Genomic DNA, 12,657 nt, shown 5'->3' with positions numbered 1-12,657 from the left:
AGGCTGCACAGTACCTAGTTGTATCCTTCTGTTCTGCTTCTGAAAGTACCAGATGATCACAGCCTTTCTCTTGTCCAGAACACACAATGTGTCCATCACAAGCCTGCTTGGTAAACCTAGTGTCCTCCTGAAATGGTCCATTTCTTTCCCAGACACTCTTCCAGCTGCTTTCTTTGCTATGAATTTGTTGAGACATTTGCCTATTTGTTTCAACACTCATCTTAAAAAATTGGAACTCCCCCTTCTCTCCCCTCCTGAGTGGCTGTGGGCTACCCTCGCTTGTTCCTATGTGCCCTTGGGCTCCCTCTCCAGCAGTTTTGTATCCATGAATAATGTTGGATCCTCTGGGGATGTGTTTACTAATTATACTTAAAAACTGCTGACCACAATGGAAGACCTCTATCCATTATTTTACTTTTTCCTTGTTATAGAGAATTTAAGCTTTTGCTACCATTTTTTATTTAAAATTGCAGCATACAGAAAAATAGAAAGAGGACAAAAATGAAAAGAAGGAAAAAAAATGACCCATAACCCCACTTATAATTCCATAAATATCAACAGGTATTTTTGTAAATCTTTTTCTAGAATCCAGACATCATTTTATTTTCTCGCTTCCTTTTAAAATACATACATATATCTGTAGTCATACTCTATGTATAATTCAATATCCTGTTTCTTCCACTTGTTAGTATATTGAAATGCTCTGATTTATTTCACATTCTTTTAAAATTACTATTTAGGGTTAGCATGGAGTTGTCAGAAGGGCATAGCATAAGACAAAAAAATAAAGATTAGATACAGTCTATCTTCAAATAACTGAAAATCCAATATGCAGCCATTGGCTTTAACAATGCTTTAAAATTCCAACTCCCTTCCAAGTTTTCTAAGGAATCTGCATACCTCTTTTCACAGTCACTTAGATTTCCAATTATTTGAAGACTGAGACTATATCTGATCTTTATTTTTTTGTCTTATAGTATGCTCTCCTGACAACTCCATGCTAACCTAAATAGTAATTTTAAAAGAATGTGAAATAAAATAGAGCATTTCAATATACCAGCTATCCCACTCCTTAGCCTATACCCAAAGGACTTAAAATCAGCACACTACAGTGATGCAGCCACAGCAATGCTCATAGCTGCTCAATTCACAATAGCTAGATTATGGAACCAACCTAGATGCCCTTCAATAGATGAATGAATAAAGAAACTGTGGTATATATACACAATGGAATATTACTCAGCCATAAAGAAGAATAAAATTATGACATTTGCAGGTAAATGGATGCAGTTGGAGGATATCATGCTAAGTGAGATAAGCCAATCCCAGAAAACAAAAGATGGAATGATCTCTCTGATAAGCAGATGATGATACATAATGTGGGGTGGGAGGGAGGCAAGAATGGAGGAAGGATGGATTGTATAGTGGAAAAAGAGGGGTGAGGAGGGGATGGGGGAAAGGAAAAATAACAGAATGAGATAAACATCATTACCCTATGTACATGTATGATTACACAAATGGTGCTACTCTACTTTGTGTACACCCAGAGAAACAACAGTTGTACCCCATTTGTGTACAATGAATCAAAATAAAAAAATTAATAATTAAAAATAAAATTCCAACACCCTACATATAATCTGGCTGTCCTTAGGTAAGATATTTAACTTCTCCAAATCTCAGTTTCCCATTCATTAGTGGAAAGAGTATCACCCTTTGCCTTGGCAGGGTGAGAGAAGAAAAGATGATACTTGTGAGTCCAGTGCATGGCCCGTGCTAAGTAAGCACTTGAAAATGTTGGCTGCTATGATTATTATCAACAGAAGATCGAGTGCATGAAGATCCTTTTTAAAGAACTATATAAATATCAGGATGATCACTATTAAGGAGGCATCTGATTCCTGGAAAACCACCCAAAAATATCTGCTCAAAAATATCGTGTACGTTCCAGATATTTGTAGCTTCTAAATAACAATTCTAGGTCTAATCATATTGTCACTTTAATCAGGAATTCTCAGCTTTCTTTGCTTGATCATCAGCCATAAGATGGTCCTTGGACCATCTTAAGTCAAGTACAATGGTCTGTGCAATGAACATGAAAGAATTAGGCTTTTTACTGCAGTTTTGCTATGGTGATATTCTTTAATATTCTGAAGGCCATATTACTCTGCCCTATAGTCCAATGTGGAAGAAATTTTTAAAGTGAAAGGGTGAAACAGTGGTCACCTGGAAATAGGAAGGGACTGGGGGACAGAAAAGGTTAGATAATAGGTTCCAAAATACAGATAGGTAGAGGCACTAATTCTGGTGTTCTATAGCTGAGTAGGGTAACTGTGCACTTAATTATATATTCAAAATAACTAGAAGTGCCCAAAAAGTTCCTAACACAGAGAAATGAAAAATGTTTGAGGAGATGAAAAATCTGGGCTGGGGTTATGACTCATTTGTAACCAACAAATAGTATAAACCAGTTGTTAACGTAAGTTACTGGGCTCGTGGTGGTTTGCTATGTGTCCTTGGGTGATCATCAGACCAAACTGAGACTTTGTTTCCTGCAGAGGTTGTGTGAGATCATCTTTATGGTCTCCTCCTGCTCCTCCATTCTTTGCCCTCTTTCCACCTGAGTCTGTTCACGTTTCAATCCAAACTGGAGCAAAGTACCTCTACTTTGTTCTCTGGATTCCTAAGGAATCTGCATAAGACACAGTCACATTTCAAAGGAACTGGGATCTGCAGTACCGGGTCATTGAGGCCCCGCAGTGACCCTGGACCCTGGACAATCAGTGCTGTTAATGGTGGGAATGGTCATTTAGAACCACATTAAGTGCTATTTAGAGCTCATTCAGTTCCGTGAGCAAGTGTTCATTTGACTGAAGGGAAACTGTTCAAACACAACGGGTCCCTTCCAAACTTTCAAGTCCCCTTGCACTGTAATGTAAGTCAGTTAGAGGACAAATTAGAGGTACTTAAGAGACTACTAGATGGACAGAAACCATTAAAAGCCATTAAGTGAATAGCTTAAAATTGTTACCTACTGACCCAATGGCTCATAATGGCACCAGCGTAGACACTGCAGATCAGTTCTGTGAACTCTTCTGAAATGTAGGTAGATGATACAAGAGAAGGAATACAATAGTGGAAAGGGAGTGAAAAGTTAAAATAGTGGAAAGGGAGTGAATAGTTAAAAGCTCGCTGCCAGCTGACCATGCAACCTACAGGCCTCAGCACCTAGCTCGTGCAAATGCCAAAAGACAGCAGTTTCTAAAGATTCCACACAGTCTGCTCAGGACATTAAACATATCAAAATGTGTTTAGTTTATAAGGGTAAAGTATTTTCTGATGTTCCCAGGCAGAATCAATTACCTTTGCCCGGACACTCCTATTATACATTGATGATCATATTCTAACGTGGCAGTAACATTTTTGTTTTTTTAAATGTATGTTTTACTTAGATGATGAATTCCAGGTGGTGGTGGGAGAGGGCATTTCTTTTTGAGTATGCATTTCCCCCAGGACTTCGTGCATAATAAACTCCTAACACAGTTTGGCAAATGAATGATGAATGAGTGAATAAATCAGCAAATAAGAGAGTGAACCAGTGAATGCATAAACGGGCTGAGTACCTTTTCTAGGTGGAAAGTGAACGAGATAGGCCAAGATACAAGCTGCTGCTTAAGATGTTAAACAGTTCTTGGAGAGATTACTTTACTGCTTTCAATCTAATGACATAAATCAGTCTTTGAGAAAGTGCTATGGCATCCCTAAATCCCCAATTCTTTAGTAATACTCTAGGAAAATGGAGATCTATGAGAATATATTTATTGATGTGATGTGATTTTTCTCTTAAGGACATATAGAAATCACAGGTATCACGTGGTGAGGTTGGGGAGGACACCTCCACCTCTTTTAATGGTGTGGAGGCTGCAATTTAAGGTGTGTGTGTGTGCACGTGTGTGTAAGCATGTGACTGACATGGCCTATGATTGGGTGGAAGTTGCATTAGAAAAAGTGCAGACAGAAATTAAACTGACATGGGATTGAATCTTCAGTTTTACCACTTACTAGCAAGATCATGAAAATGTGCCTTGCAGACCTCCAACTGTATAGAAAATAACTGTAGGGAAAATAATTCCAGGCCATTGATCTCTGATATCCATCCCTGCATTTGCACTGCGGACAAGCTTCCTGAGGCAGCTCCTGGCCAGTAACCAAGGGCACAGGGATGCTAAGGCAGGTCCCTTCCTGGAAGTAGCTGACTGTGGCCCTAGGACTTCCCGACTGCCTTGCTGAAACTTCCTGTCTGCCTGGTGTTCCCGACTTCCACCTGCAAATTTTCCTTCCTCTTTCCTCCATTCAGCATCAGACTTTCATCATGGCCTGTTGGTTTTCCCTACCTGTCTCTGTTATGTTCCCCACTCAGGCATTTCTACCATTAAAACCCTTGCCTATTTAATCCTGTCTTGGTGTCTGCTACTCAGAAGATCTGGAATAACATACGGCCTGACCTTAGGCAAGTTATTTTATCTTTGAAAATCTTCCCTCTCCTGCAAAAGTGTTAATAATATTTGTTACATGGAAGTTGTGCAAATGACTAAATAAGACAATGTATGTAAAGCTCTTAACCCCGTATCTGGCAAACACAGGTACTTAATAAATGTCACTTTTCTTCCCTCTCTTAGAATATCCCTGACAATGGGGTTAAATCATATTTTCCTGTGCACATCTGACCTGTGGCATCTGGAAATAAATGAAGTCTTTGTGTAATGAGATTATCCTGTTTTAATTACAGTTCCATCCCCTTCTCATTAACTGCTTCTCAATTTGGGGAGAGAGCCTTACTTTGAAGACCTTGCTGAAATCTTTGATCTGTTTAATAATGTGGGTTGAAAGGGAAAAATAGCTTCGGGGAGAAATCTGATTAAACTGTGTGTGCTAGCTTTATTAGTTCCCTCAATAAGGTTAATGCCAAACACTTTACCTTGTCATCCAATTTTCGTGCATTGAATGCCAGTTCCACATAGTCGTCATTGCCAGATAATTCTTCAGCGATCACCTGGAGGAAAAAGCACACATCAGCTGCAGTGGAGGATCGACCTGTTAGCCCAGAAAACCGCAGGCAAATTTAACTCATGCTTGGTCTGAAAATCAACAAGAACAGACATTGGGCAAGGAGTTTTTCTATAACCCTGGTAAAGGTGGTTTTCCCTTCAACACCATTTCTAGGTGTTGAAGGGAAATTCCTGGAAAAGACAGCAGTGGACAACTAGATTACATTTATGCTGAGCCTGAGAATATGGGAGATGGGACCCATATTGGAGGAAGAAATATCGAGGATAGCAATTTGGAAGAGCTTCTTTCTTTAAAGGTCATTTGGCATTGTATGGTACCTCCATAAATAGTGATATGTATATTTTTTTCCTTGGGGAGTTATGAAGAAGGAAGGACAACCATATTTCTCTACTATTCAGAGTCAGATCAACAAGGGATGAAGGGATAAACTTGTCTTTGTGTCTTTTGCAGACCCTGATCGTCAAAAACATGTTTTAATTCCTGTTTTTCACAAGATTGCCCTTGGGCTTTCTGAGATGAAAAGAGAAAGAAAGAAAAGAAAGAAAGAAAGAAAAGAAAGAAAGGAAGAAAGAAAGAAAGAAAGAAAGAGAAAGAGAAAGAAAGAGAGAAAGAAAGAGAAAGAAAGAGAAAGAAAGAGAAAGAAAGAGAAAGAAAGAGAAAGAAAAGAGGGAAGGAAAGGAAGGGAGAGATGGGAAGGAAGGGAGAGATGGGAAGGAAGGGAGAGATGGGAAGGAAGAAAGAGGAAGGGGAAGGGAAGGGAAGGGAAGAGGAAGGAAAATAAAGAGAAAGAAACATCTACACTTTGACAAAGATTTGCAAAAATGAGAAGATACTCCTGTCCAATAGGCTCTTTCATAATGTCACTTTCCAATACCTACTAGCCCGTGACTCTCAAAATCTTAGAGCAGAAGTTGGCGAAAAAAGTCAAGAGAAAAGCAGTAACAAAAAAGGCAACAAAATCTAGGGGCTAGGCTAGTTGCTTATGACATTTATATGCTAGGATTTCACATGTACTCAGGAACCACAGCACAAAATCATCCTTATCAAATTGGTTATATTAAGACACTGAGATTTAATTCAATTTTAATTCCATTTTATCTGAGCTCAACTTTTCCATTAGGACTTGCTCTGAATACTGACTGGCAGCCTCTGGGAAAATGTAAAGTTATTTACATCTAAAATTAAGGCTAAAAATGTTGAAAGTAAAAGGGATCACCCCCAAAAGTGTGAGCAACTAAAAGTTGGAAACACAAGTTTATGGGTATACAAGAAAAACTCAGGTATATGAGAAAAGACTCAAGTCATACAGGAAAAACTCCAGAACTGCTTGGTAAGTTGGGAATCATATCTATATTTTTATTTGGTTCACTTTTGTCCCTTACCACCCCATACCTTTTACACTCTATTTGAGTGGTGGTCCTTACCTATTTTGTGGTCACAGATACTTTTGGGAAGCTGATCAAAGTTCTGATCTTTTCTATCTGCAGAGACCTCAAAAATTTCACATGTTTTTTAGGTGTTTTCCAGGAGCTACTAAAGCCAATGTTTTAGGCTTAAAACAAGATTCCAAGATTAAAGGAACTATTTAAATGTTTAAAATTAAGAAGACGATTAAGTTTTTCTGGGATTTATGGAGGAAGAACATCTCCAAGACATCTTAGAGCATAGGTGGGAAGATGAGGTTTATTCTTCAGGGAAAGAACCACAGCAAATTTTATACCTGGGTTCACTGGGTTTGCAGCCTTTGGGAGTAAACCTTTGACTTTTTAGAGCATTACTGAGCTCTTCAAAGACCATTTGATTCATTATCCAGTATAGCAGAAAGAAGCTTTGACTTGACAATGTCATTTAAAATATTCAAGTCACAGGAGTTGGGGGTGTAGTTTGGAGGTACAGTATGTGTTTAGCATGTATGAAATTTGGGTTCAACCTGCAGTACCACAAAAATAAATTAATTAAATATTCAAGCAACAAACTCAGTTAAAAGTTCTTAACATAATGACCACAATTCATAAAGAGACCCTTTTGAATTTTTCCCTTTTAAAAAACTGCTTTCTTCTTTCAGAAAATGAGCGAGTCAGTCTCAAGTTAAAAAGTAGTAATTGAAATAAGTCAGGAGCTTTGCCTCCTTGCAATTTGCCTTCCTGGCAATTTAGATTTTCTTAGTACTTTTTTTGAACTTTCTCTTTCTTTTTATCCACACAGTTAAATGGTTAGACAACTTTCTCTACTTTTCTCAAAGACTCAAATATAAGATGTCAAAGTTTCAACTTCCAGGAGTGCTATATGAAAATTTCCACTACTATTTAGAAATACTTTCAGCATTTTACAAAAGAACATTCTGCATTGATAAAAATGTCCTATAATTTGCACTATCCAGTAAAGTAGCTGCCATTCAAATGTAACTATTGAGCTATATGGATGTGTGAACTAAATGAACTATATGGCTAAATGAACTATATGGCTAGTGTGACTAAGGAACTGAATAGTAGCATTTATTTAATTTTAAATAATTTTGTTTGTTTAAATGATCACTTCTAGCAGCTACAGAATCAGATTGGACAAATTAGCTCTAAACTATTATATCAAAGAGGGTGTTAAACGCTGGGCTATCTGCTTCTCAGGCAACAAATCCAATCTTGGACTAAATGCTACTAAACACAAAACACAAATTTTAATTCTAAATCGAGGGCAGGGGTGGGTAGCTTTGATGATTTGAAAACCCAAGACAATTCCTTATTATTACTGTATTCAGCAGTATCAACTTTCTCCTCTACTAAAACCTGTATCGCAATTGCAGAAGTGCTTAGGAGAAGTGAGTAACCTCATTTTCAAATCCTTTTTCTTCCCCATTTCCCCTAAGGGTAGAAGGATCAAAACTGCATTGTCAGGAAGGAGAAAGAAGAAAAAAAAGAAAGAGGTAATTTAGATAGCTCAGCAGTTGTAGCATCAAATGCCCAGTAGGCAGAGGGTCTATTTCCCAAGTGTTGGGTTTGCTTGGGCAAACCTGGGCCTGGGGCTGCCCAGGGAGCTCTCACCGTGATAGAAGACTTCCCTGCTGTGTTCCCGTGCTTCAGCAAGGATTTGGACAGCTTTCTCTGCGAAACAATCTGCACAAAAGGAAACAAAATGAGAGATGCTAGTCATGGAACTGCAGGTCTATTTAAAATTTTTTTTCCCTTACAAAATTCTGCATTCACAGCTCTACTTGAAATTATGCTATTGATGTCCATTTATATTCCAAGGTTCTTCCACGAGTTTCTTTTAATACTGGTTACTCCTTTCTTTTTTTCTTTCCTCCTATGGTGTGTGGCATAAGAAAGGGAGTGAGGGATTATAGACAATTCAGTCAATTAGGAAGAAGGAGGTTTAATAGTTGCTGAGGCCTTTGTATCAAAGTTAAATGGACAATGTTGAACGTGTACATTAAGATAATAGAAATGAAGCTTCAGAATGATCTCAGATTAGCACCATACCTCCCTGCAATGTGGGGGATGGGGTGCAGGGAGGGAAAGCAACCCAACATCTAGATATGCAGCTTCTATGTCTACAACCTCTAGAGTTCTGTTCTTAATATATTCATTGGGAGGATACAAAGTCAATCATCAGGAAACTGATGCTCAGACAAGCCAAGAGGCATAGCTGGGGTCCTCTCCCATGATCCAGTAACAGTGGTGCACATGTGTAATTGACAACTAAAATCATTATCATATTGGAAATTATCCTTAGCAGAACCTGCCCATTCTCTGATTTCCCTCTTTGTTTTTTGAAAGAGAAGTTTGGAAAGGTACTGAGGTCCAGGTGTATATAGTCCATGATTCCCAAAGAGAAAAGGGTCAAAGAATCATTCTTGGGGACAACATCACCCATTGTGGTAGGCATCTTCTATTTAAGATGGTCCTCAAAGATCCTAACTTCCTGGTATTCTTGTTATTGTGTAATCCCCTTCTCTTGAATGTGGGGTGGATCCACTGACTTGCTTCTAATGAACAAAATGTCACCAAAATAATGCTATACCACTTCTGAGATTGGGTTATACAATGCCCATGACTTCATCTTTCTCATTCCATTCTCTCTCTCTCCCCCCCCCTCTCTCTCTGTCTCTCTCATCTCTCTGAGACTTTGTTCTGGGGAAAGCATGCTGGAAGTAAGTTAGTCCTATAGAGAGACTTGTGTGGAAAGGAAATGATGTCCCCAACCAACAGCCTGTGAGAACTTGAGGCTGCCAACAGCTATATGCACAAGCTAGGATGGAGATCTACCCCTAAATTGAACCCAGAGATAACTAACTACACATTATTTCAGATCTAGAGGCCCAGAAAAACTGTATCCTGATTTTTTATTTGTTCTAACTAGTTATAAGTAACAGCAGAATTCATTTTGACACATCATATGTAAATGGAGTATAATTTCTCCTTCTTCTGGTTGTATGTGATGTGGAATTATGCCGGTCGTGCTTGATGCACAGAAATTGTGAGATAGTAAATGCTTATTTTTTTAAGCTATGAAGTTTTGGTGTATTTTTTTCAGTAATAGAATATAATACATAGTCACAGGAAAACTGGAGAGGAAATCCCCATGCCAGGCAGGGAAACACACCCTTTCGATATTCTCATACTACACATTTTTGTCTCTGTGTTAGAGCAGCGAAAACATCAAGAGCATTTAAGTGCCAATTGCAGAAAGTCCAGAAAACCTGCCTAGGTCAAGCTGACTTAAGGATCTGAAGAAGAAGAAATTTTTGTATAAAAAGTTACCTGGTGATGATATGATGATGATGATGAAGATGATGATGAAGATGATGACAACCTCCATGGTAACAATGACGACCTCTATTTAAAGAGTACATATGGCAGATGTTTTGTTCAACTCCACAAATATTTGCACAGTATCTCCTGTGTGCTAGACTTGATGCAAGACACTTAGTGTGGAAGCAAACTCAGATGCACCATCTGGCCTCATGGAGCTAATAGTTTCTCTCTATGGGTCTTTCATTAAGTGGATTGGAAAGACACATGAATAAATGACAAAGTAAGGTTCACCTGGAAGCAGCAGCCAGGCCAACGTCTGAATGAAATGAGGCAACATATCCCATTTCCCAAGTAGAATAGAAATATTTCTTTCTATTGTCATTGTGTTTCATTGCTTACCTACCCATGACTTCAACTGATGCCAACAGCCATCTCAACCATCTCTGTACTGTCATAACCCATTCATGAGCTTGCCAGGATTGGGTCAACTATTTTTTAAGCCATCTTACAAGATCCACATTATCATTCCTCAAGGAAGGACTCAGCCTGAGAACCTGGATGGCATAGTTCACTCTCCTCTTATCTAGAAACACCAACTTTTCCATTTACAGGGTGGGAAGAGAATGCTACCATGACCAGCTTCTGCCATTTGCAAGTACTAGGAAGATAAGCAAGTTACCCAGGACATATTCCTTCTTTGGAAATGGCTATACAAGTGACTAAACAAACTTGCTTTGTAGTCTCCAAGTCTCCTTCTCAGCTCTAAAGAATGAGTAAATAATGTGGGTTTCAAACCTTTCATTGCAATAATGATGGACAAGCACAGGGCTGCTATGGGTGTTGCCAAAATAGCAGGGATGCCCAGCTGGAGCCGTGATCTATGGAGAAAAGCCTCTTTGTTGCAAATCTCGCTTATCATGTATGCTTTGTTGCTTCTGAGCTGCACCAGCCTGAGAAAGACCTTAGGTCTTGTGAGAGAATGAGGAGAGTGACAAGGACTCACCCTGACCTCAGCTGACATAGGAGGCCAACAAATAGTAAGGTCTGCCTGGCATCAAGGTTAAAGGGGATGCATTTGTCAGAAATTCTCTAATTTGATTCTTTTCACGCTGTAGTAGGGTCGCAGCTGCAAACCTCAGCATTCAACAAGAGGGCAAAGTGCAGAGGGAGCAAATAGAAGTTGAAGCATTCTTTTTAGCAAGGTTGGACCAGAGGGACATTAGGACCTTGAGGTCCCTGATCTATATCCCACATAGATTTGGGGGTGGAGGCAGGTCTTCTCCCATGGACAACAGCTTCTGATAGCATAGATCCTCTTTTTTTCTTTTTTTTTCAGAAAAGCTCAGAGTTTCACTTAAAAGATGTAAAGAAAGCCAGTATTTAAAAAAAAAAAAACACTTTTAAGTCAATATTTTAACAAGTTTATATTCAACTGTTTTTTTCCCCCAAAGTCTTCAAAATAATTAGACTAGAAAATGATTTTTCATGAGGCTATTGTTAATAAAAATATCTTCAGAATGCTTTTTGTGGAATTGCTTTACAACTGTTGCAATAAAAAATATTTATTGAACACCTTCTATGTGTCAGGGGCAGGGTGACAGAAACTGATTGAAAACCTCTTTACAAACTTCACAGTCACATCTCTATTAGCTTGAACTGGTATTTCCCAACTGTATTATAGAAACATTCACTTTTTTAAAAAGGTGAGTACTTATTAAATGAATAGTCTTTGTGTAAATAAAATTGGAGCGCATAGAATTAAAACAAGCTTAACATCTCAACGGCAGGACCTCACAGAGCTCTGGTTGTAAATCCCCCCGGGGACATAAATGTCATGACATAAAGCATGACATTCCGTACATGCATTTGGCCTCAGGAACTTTCTGTCAAGGAGCATCTCCTGTATACTGTGAACTAGAATTACACTTTCTATGACCACCATTATAGAGAACAACTAAGAGGTCCTGGTAGCTCACTGTGGCAAACAGGAAACCTGCCCAGAACCTCTCATTCCTTCCTCTTACAGAGCTGGTCTGGTTTCCAACAGTTTTCTCTGGTATCCTTGCTTCTTGTTACAGGCAGAACAAGCTGGAAGTGAGATTTTGGGGGAGATTAACACCCCTTGGGAGCAGACCTCAACCAATGATTGATGGGCTCTGGTGTACAGATACCCCAGTACCTACGTTCTAAGACTTGAAGTGTTTGTTCTCTGCAGATGCCCAGATTTTTGCTCACAGGGGTGATTTGTTAAGTAACGTACCTCTTATTTTATTGACTACTTTCTCTTTTCCCATCTCATTTCTCTGCTCTTCCCTTGCCATTTCCTTCACCTTTCCAAAGATCTACCTACCCTCCAAGGCTTGTCTGTTTCTCGGGAACACAACCAAGACCCTTGCTCTCTGTGTCAGAGAATACATGGGACATTCCTCATGTAACAGCATTTCTTGCCATTTCATGAACAAACTCTCTTCTTCCCAAGAAACTGGGATGAAGGAAGCAAGGCTTAGAGAAGTTTAGGGGTTTGTTTCAGGGACTACAGTGTCATGCACTGAATCGTGTCCCTCCCCAAATTCATACATTGGAGCCCTAACCTTCAAAGTGACTATTTGGAGATGGTGACTTTAAGGAGATGATTAATGTTAAACAAGATCATAAGGGCAGGGTTCTAACCTGATAGAATTAGTGGCCTTATAGGAAGAGGAAGACGCATGACACACAAATGAGCTCTTTTCTTCCCCTCCTCACCACCTTCCTTCTCCCTCCCCCCTTCCTACTTCCTACCTCCTCTCTGCCCTCCCCCGCCCTTCTTCCTTCATCCTCTGTCCCCCTCTCCCTCCCT

The 12,657-nt window shown here is 39.2% G+C and overlaps 1 protein-coding gene across 1 annotated transcript in view; it reads right to left on the bottom strand.

The window, feature by feature from the left end:
• Cpne4 (copine 4) overlaps positions 1 to 12,657 on the bottom strand; it is a 470,230-nt gene that overhangs the window by 125,578 nt on the left and 331,995 nt on the right. The window contains exons 4-5 of the mRNA XM_047564415.1: positions 8,106 to 8,177; positions 4,976 to 5,050 (exon numbers count right to left, since the gene is read on the bottom strand). Coding sequence (XP_047420371.1) covers positions 4,976 to 5,050; positions 8,106 to 8,177 — 147 coding nt within the window. The remainder of the gene's footprint in view (positions 1 to 4,975; positions 5,051 to 8,105; positions 8,178 to 12,657) is intronic.

This window comes from Sciurus carolinensis, chromosome 9, assembly GCF_902686445.1.
Source record: "Sciurus carolinensis chromosome 9, mSciCar1.2, whole genome shotgun sequence".
NCBI lineage: Eukaryota > Metazoa > Chordata > Mammalia > Rodentia > Sciuridae > Sciurus > Sciurus carolinensis.
The sequence above is the reverse complement of the archived record's forward strand: the minus strand, read 5'-3'. Positions and strand labels throughout refer to the sequence as shown.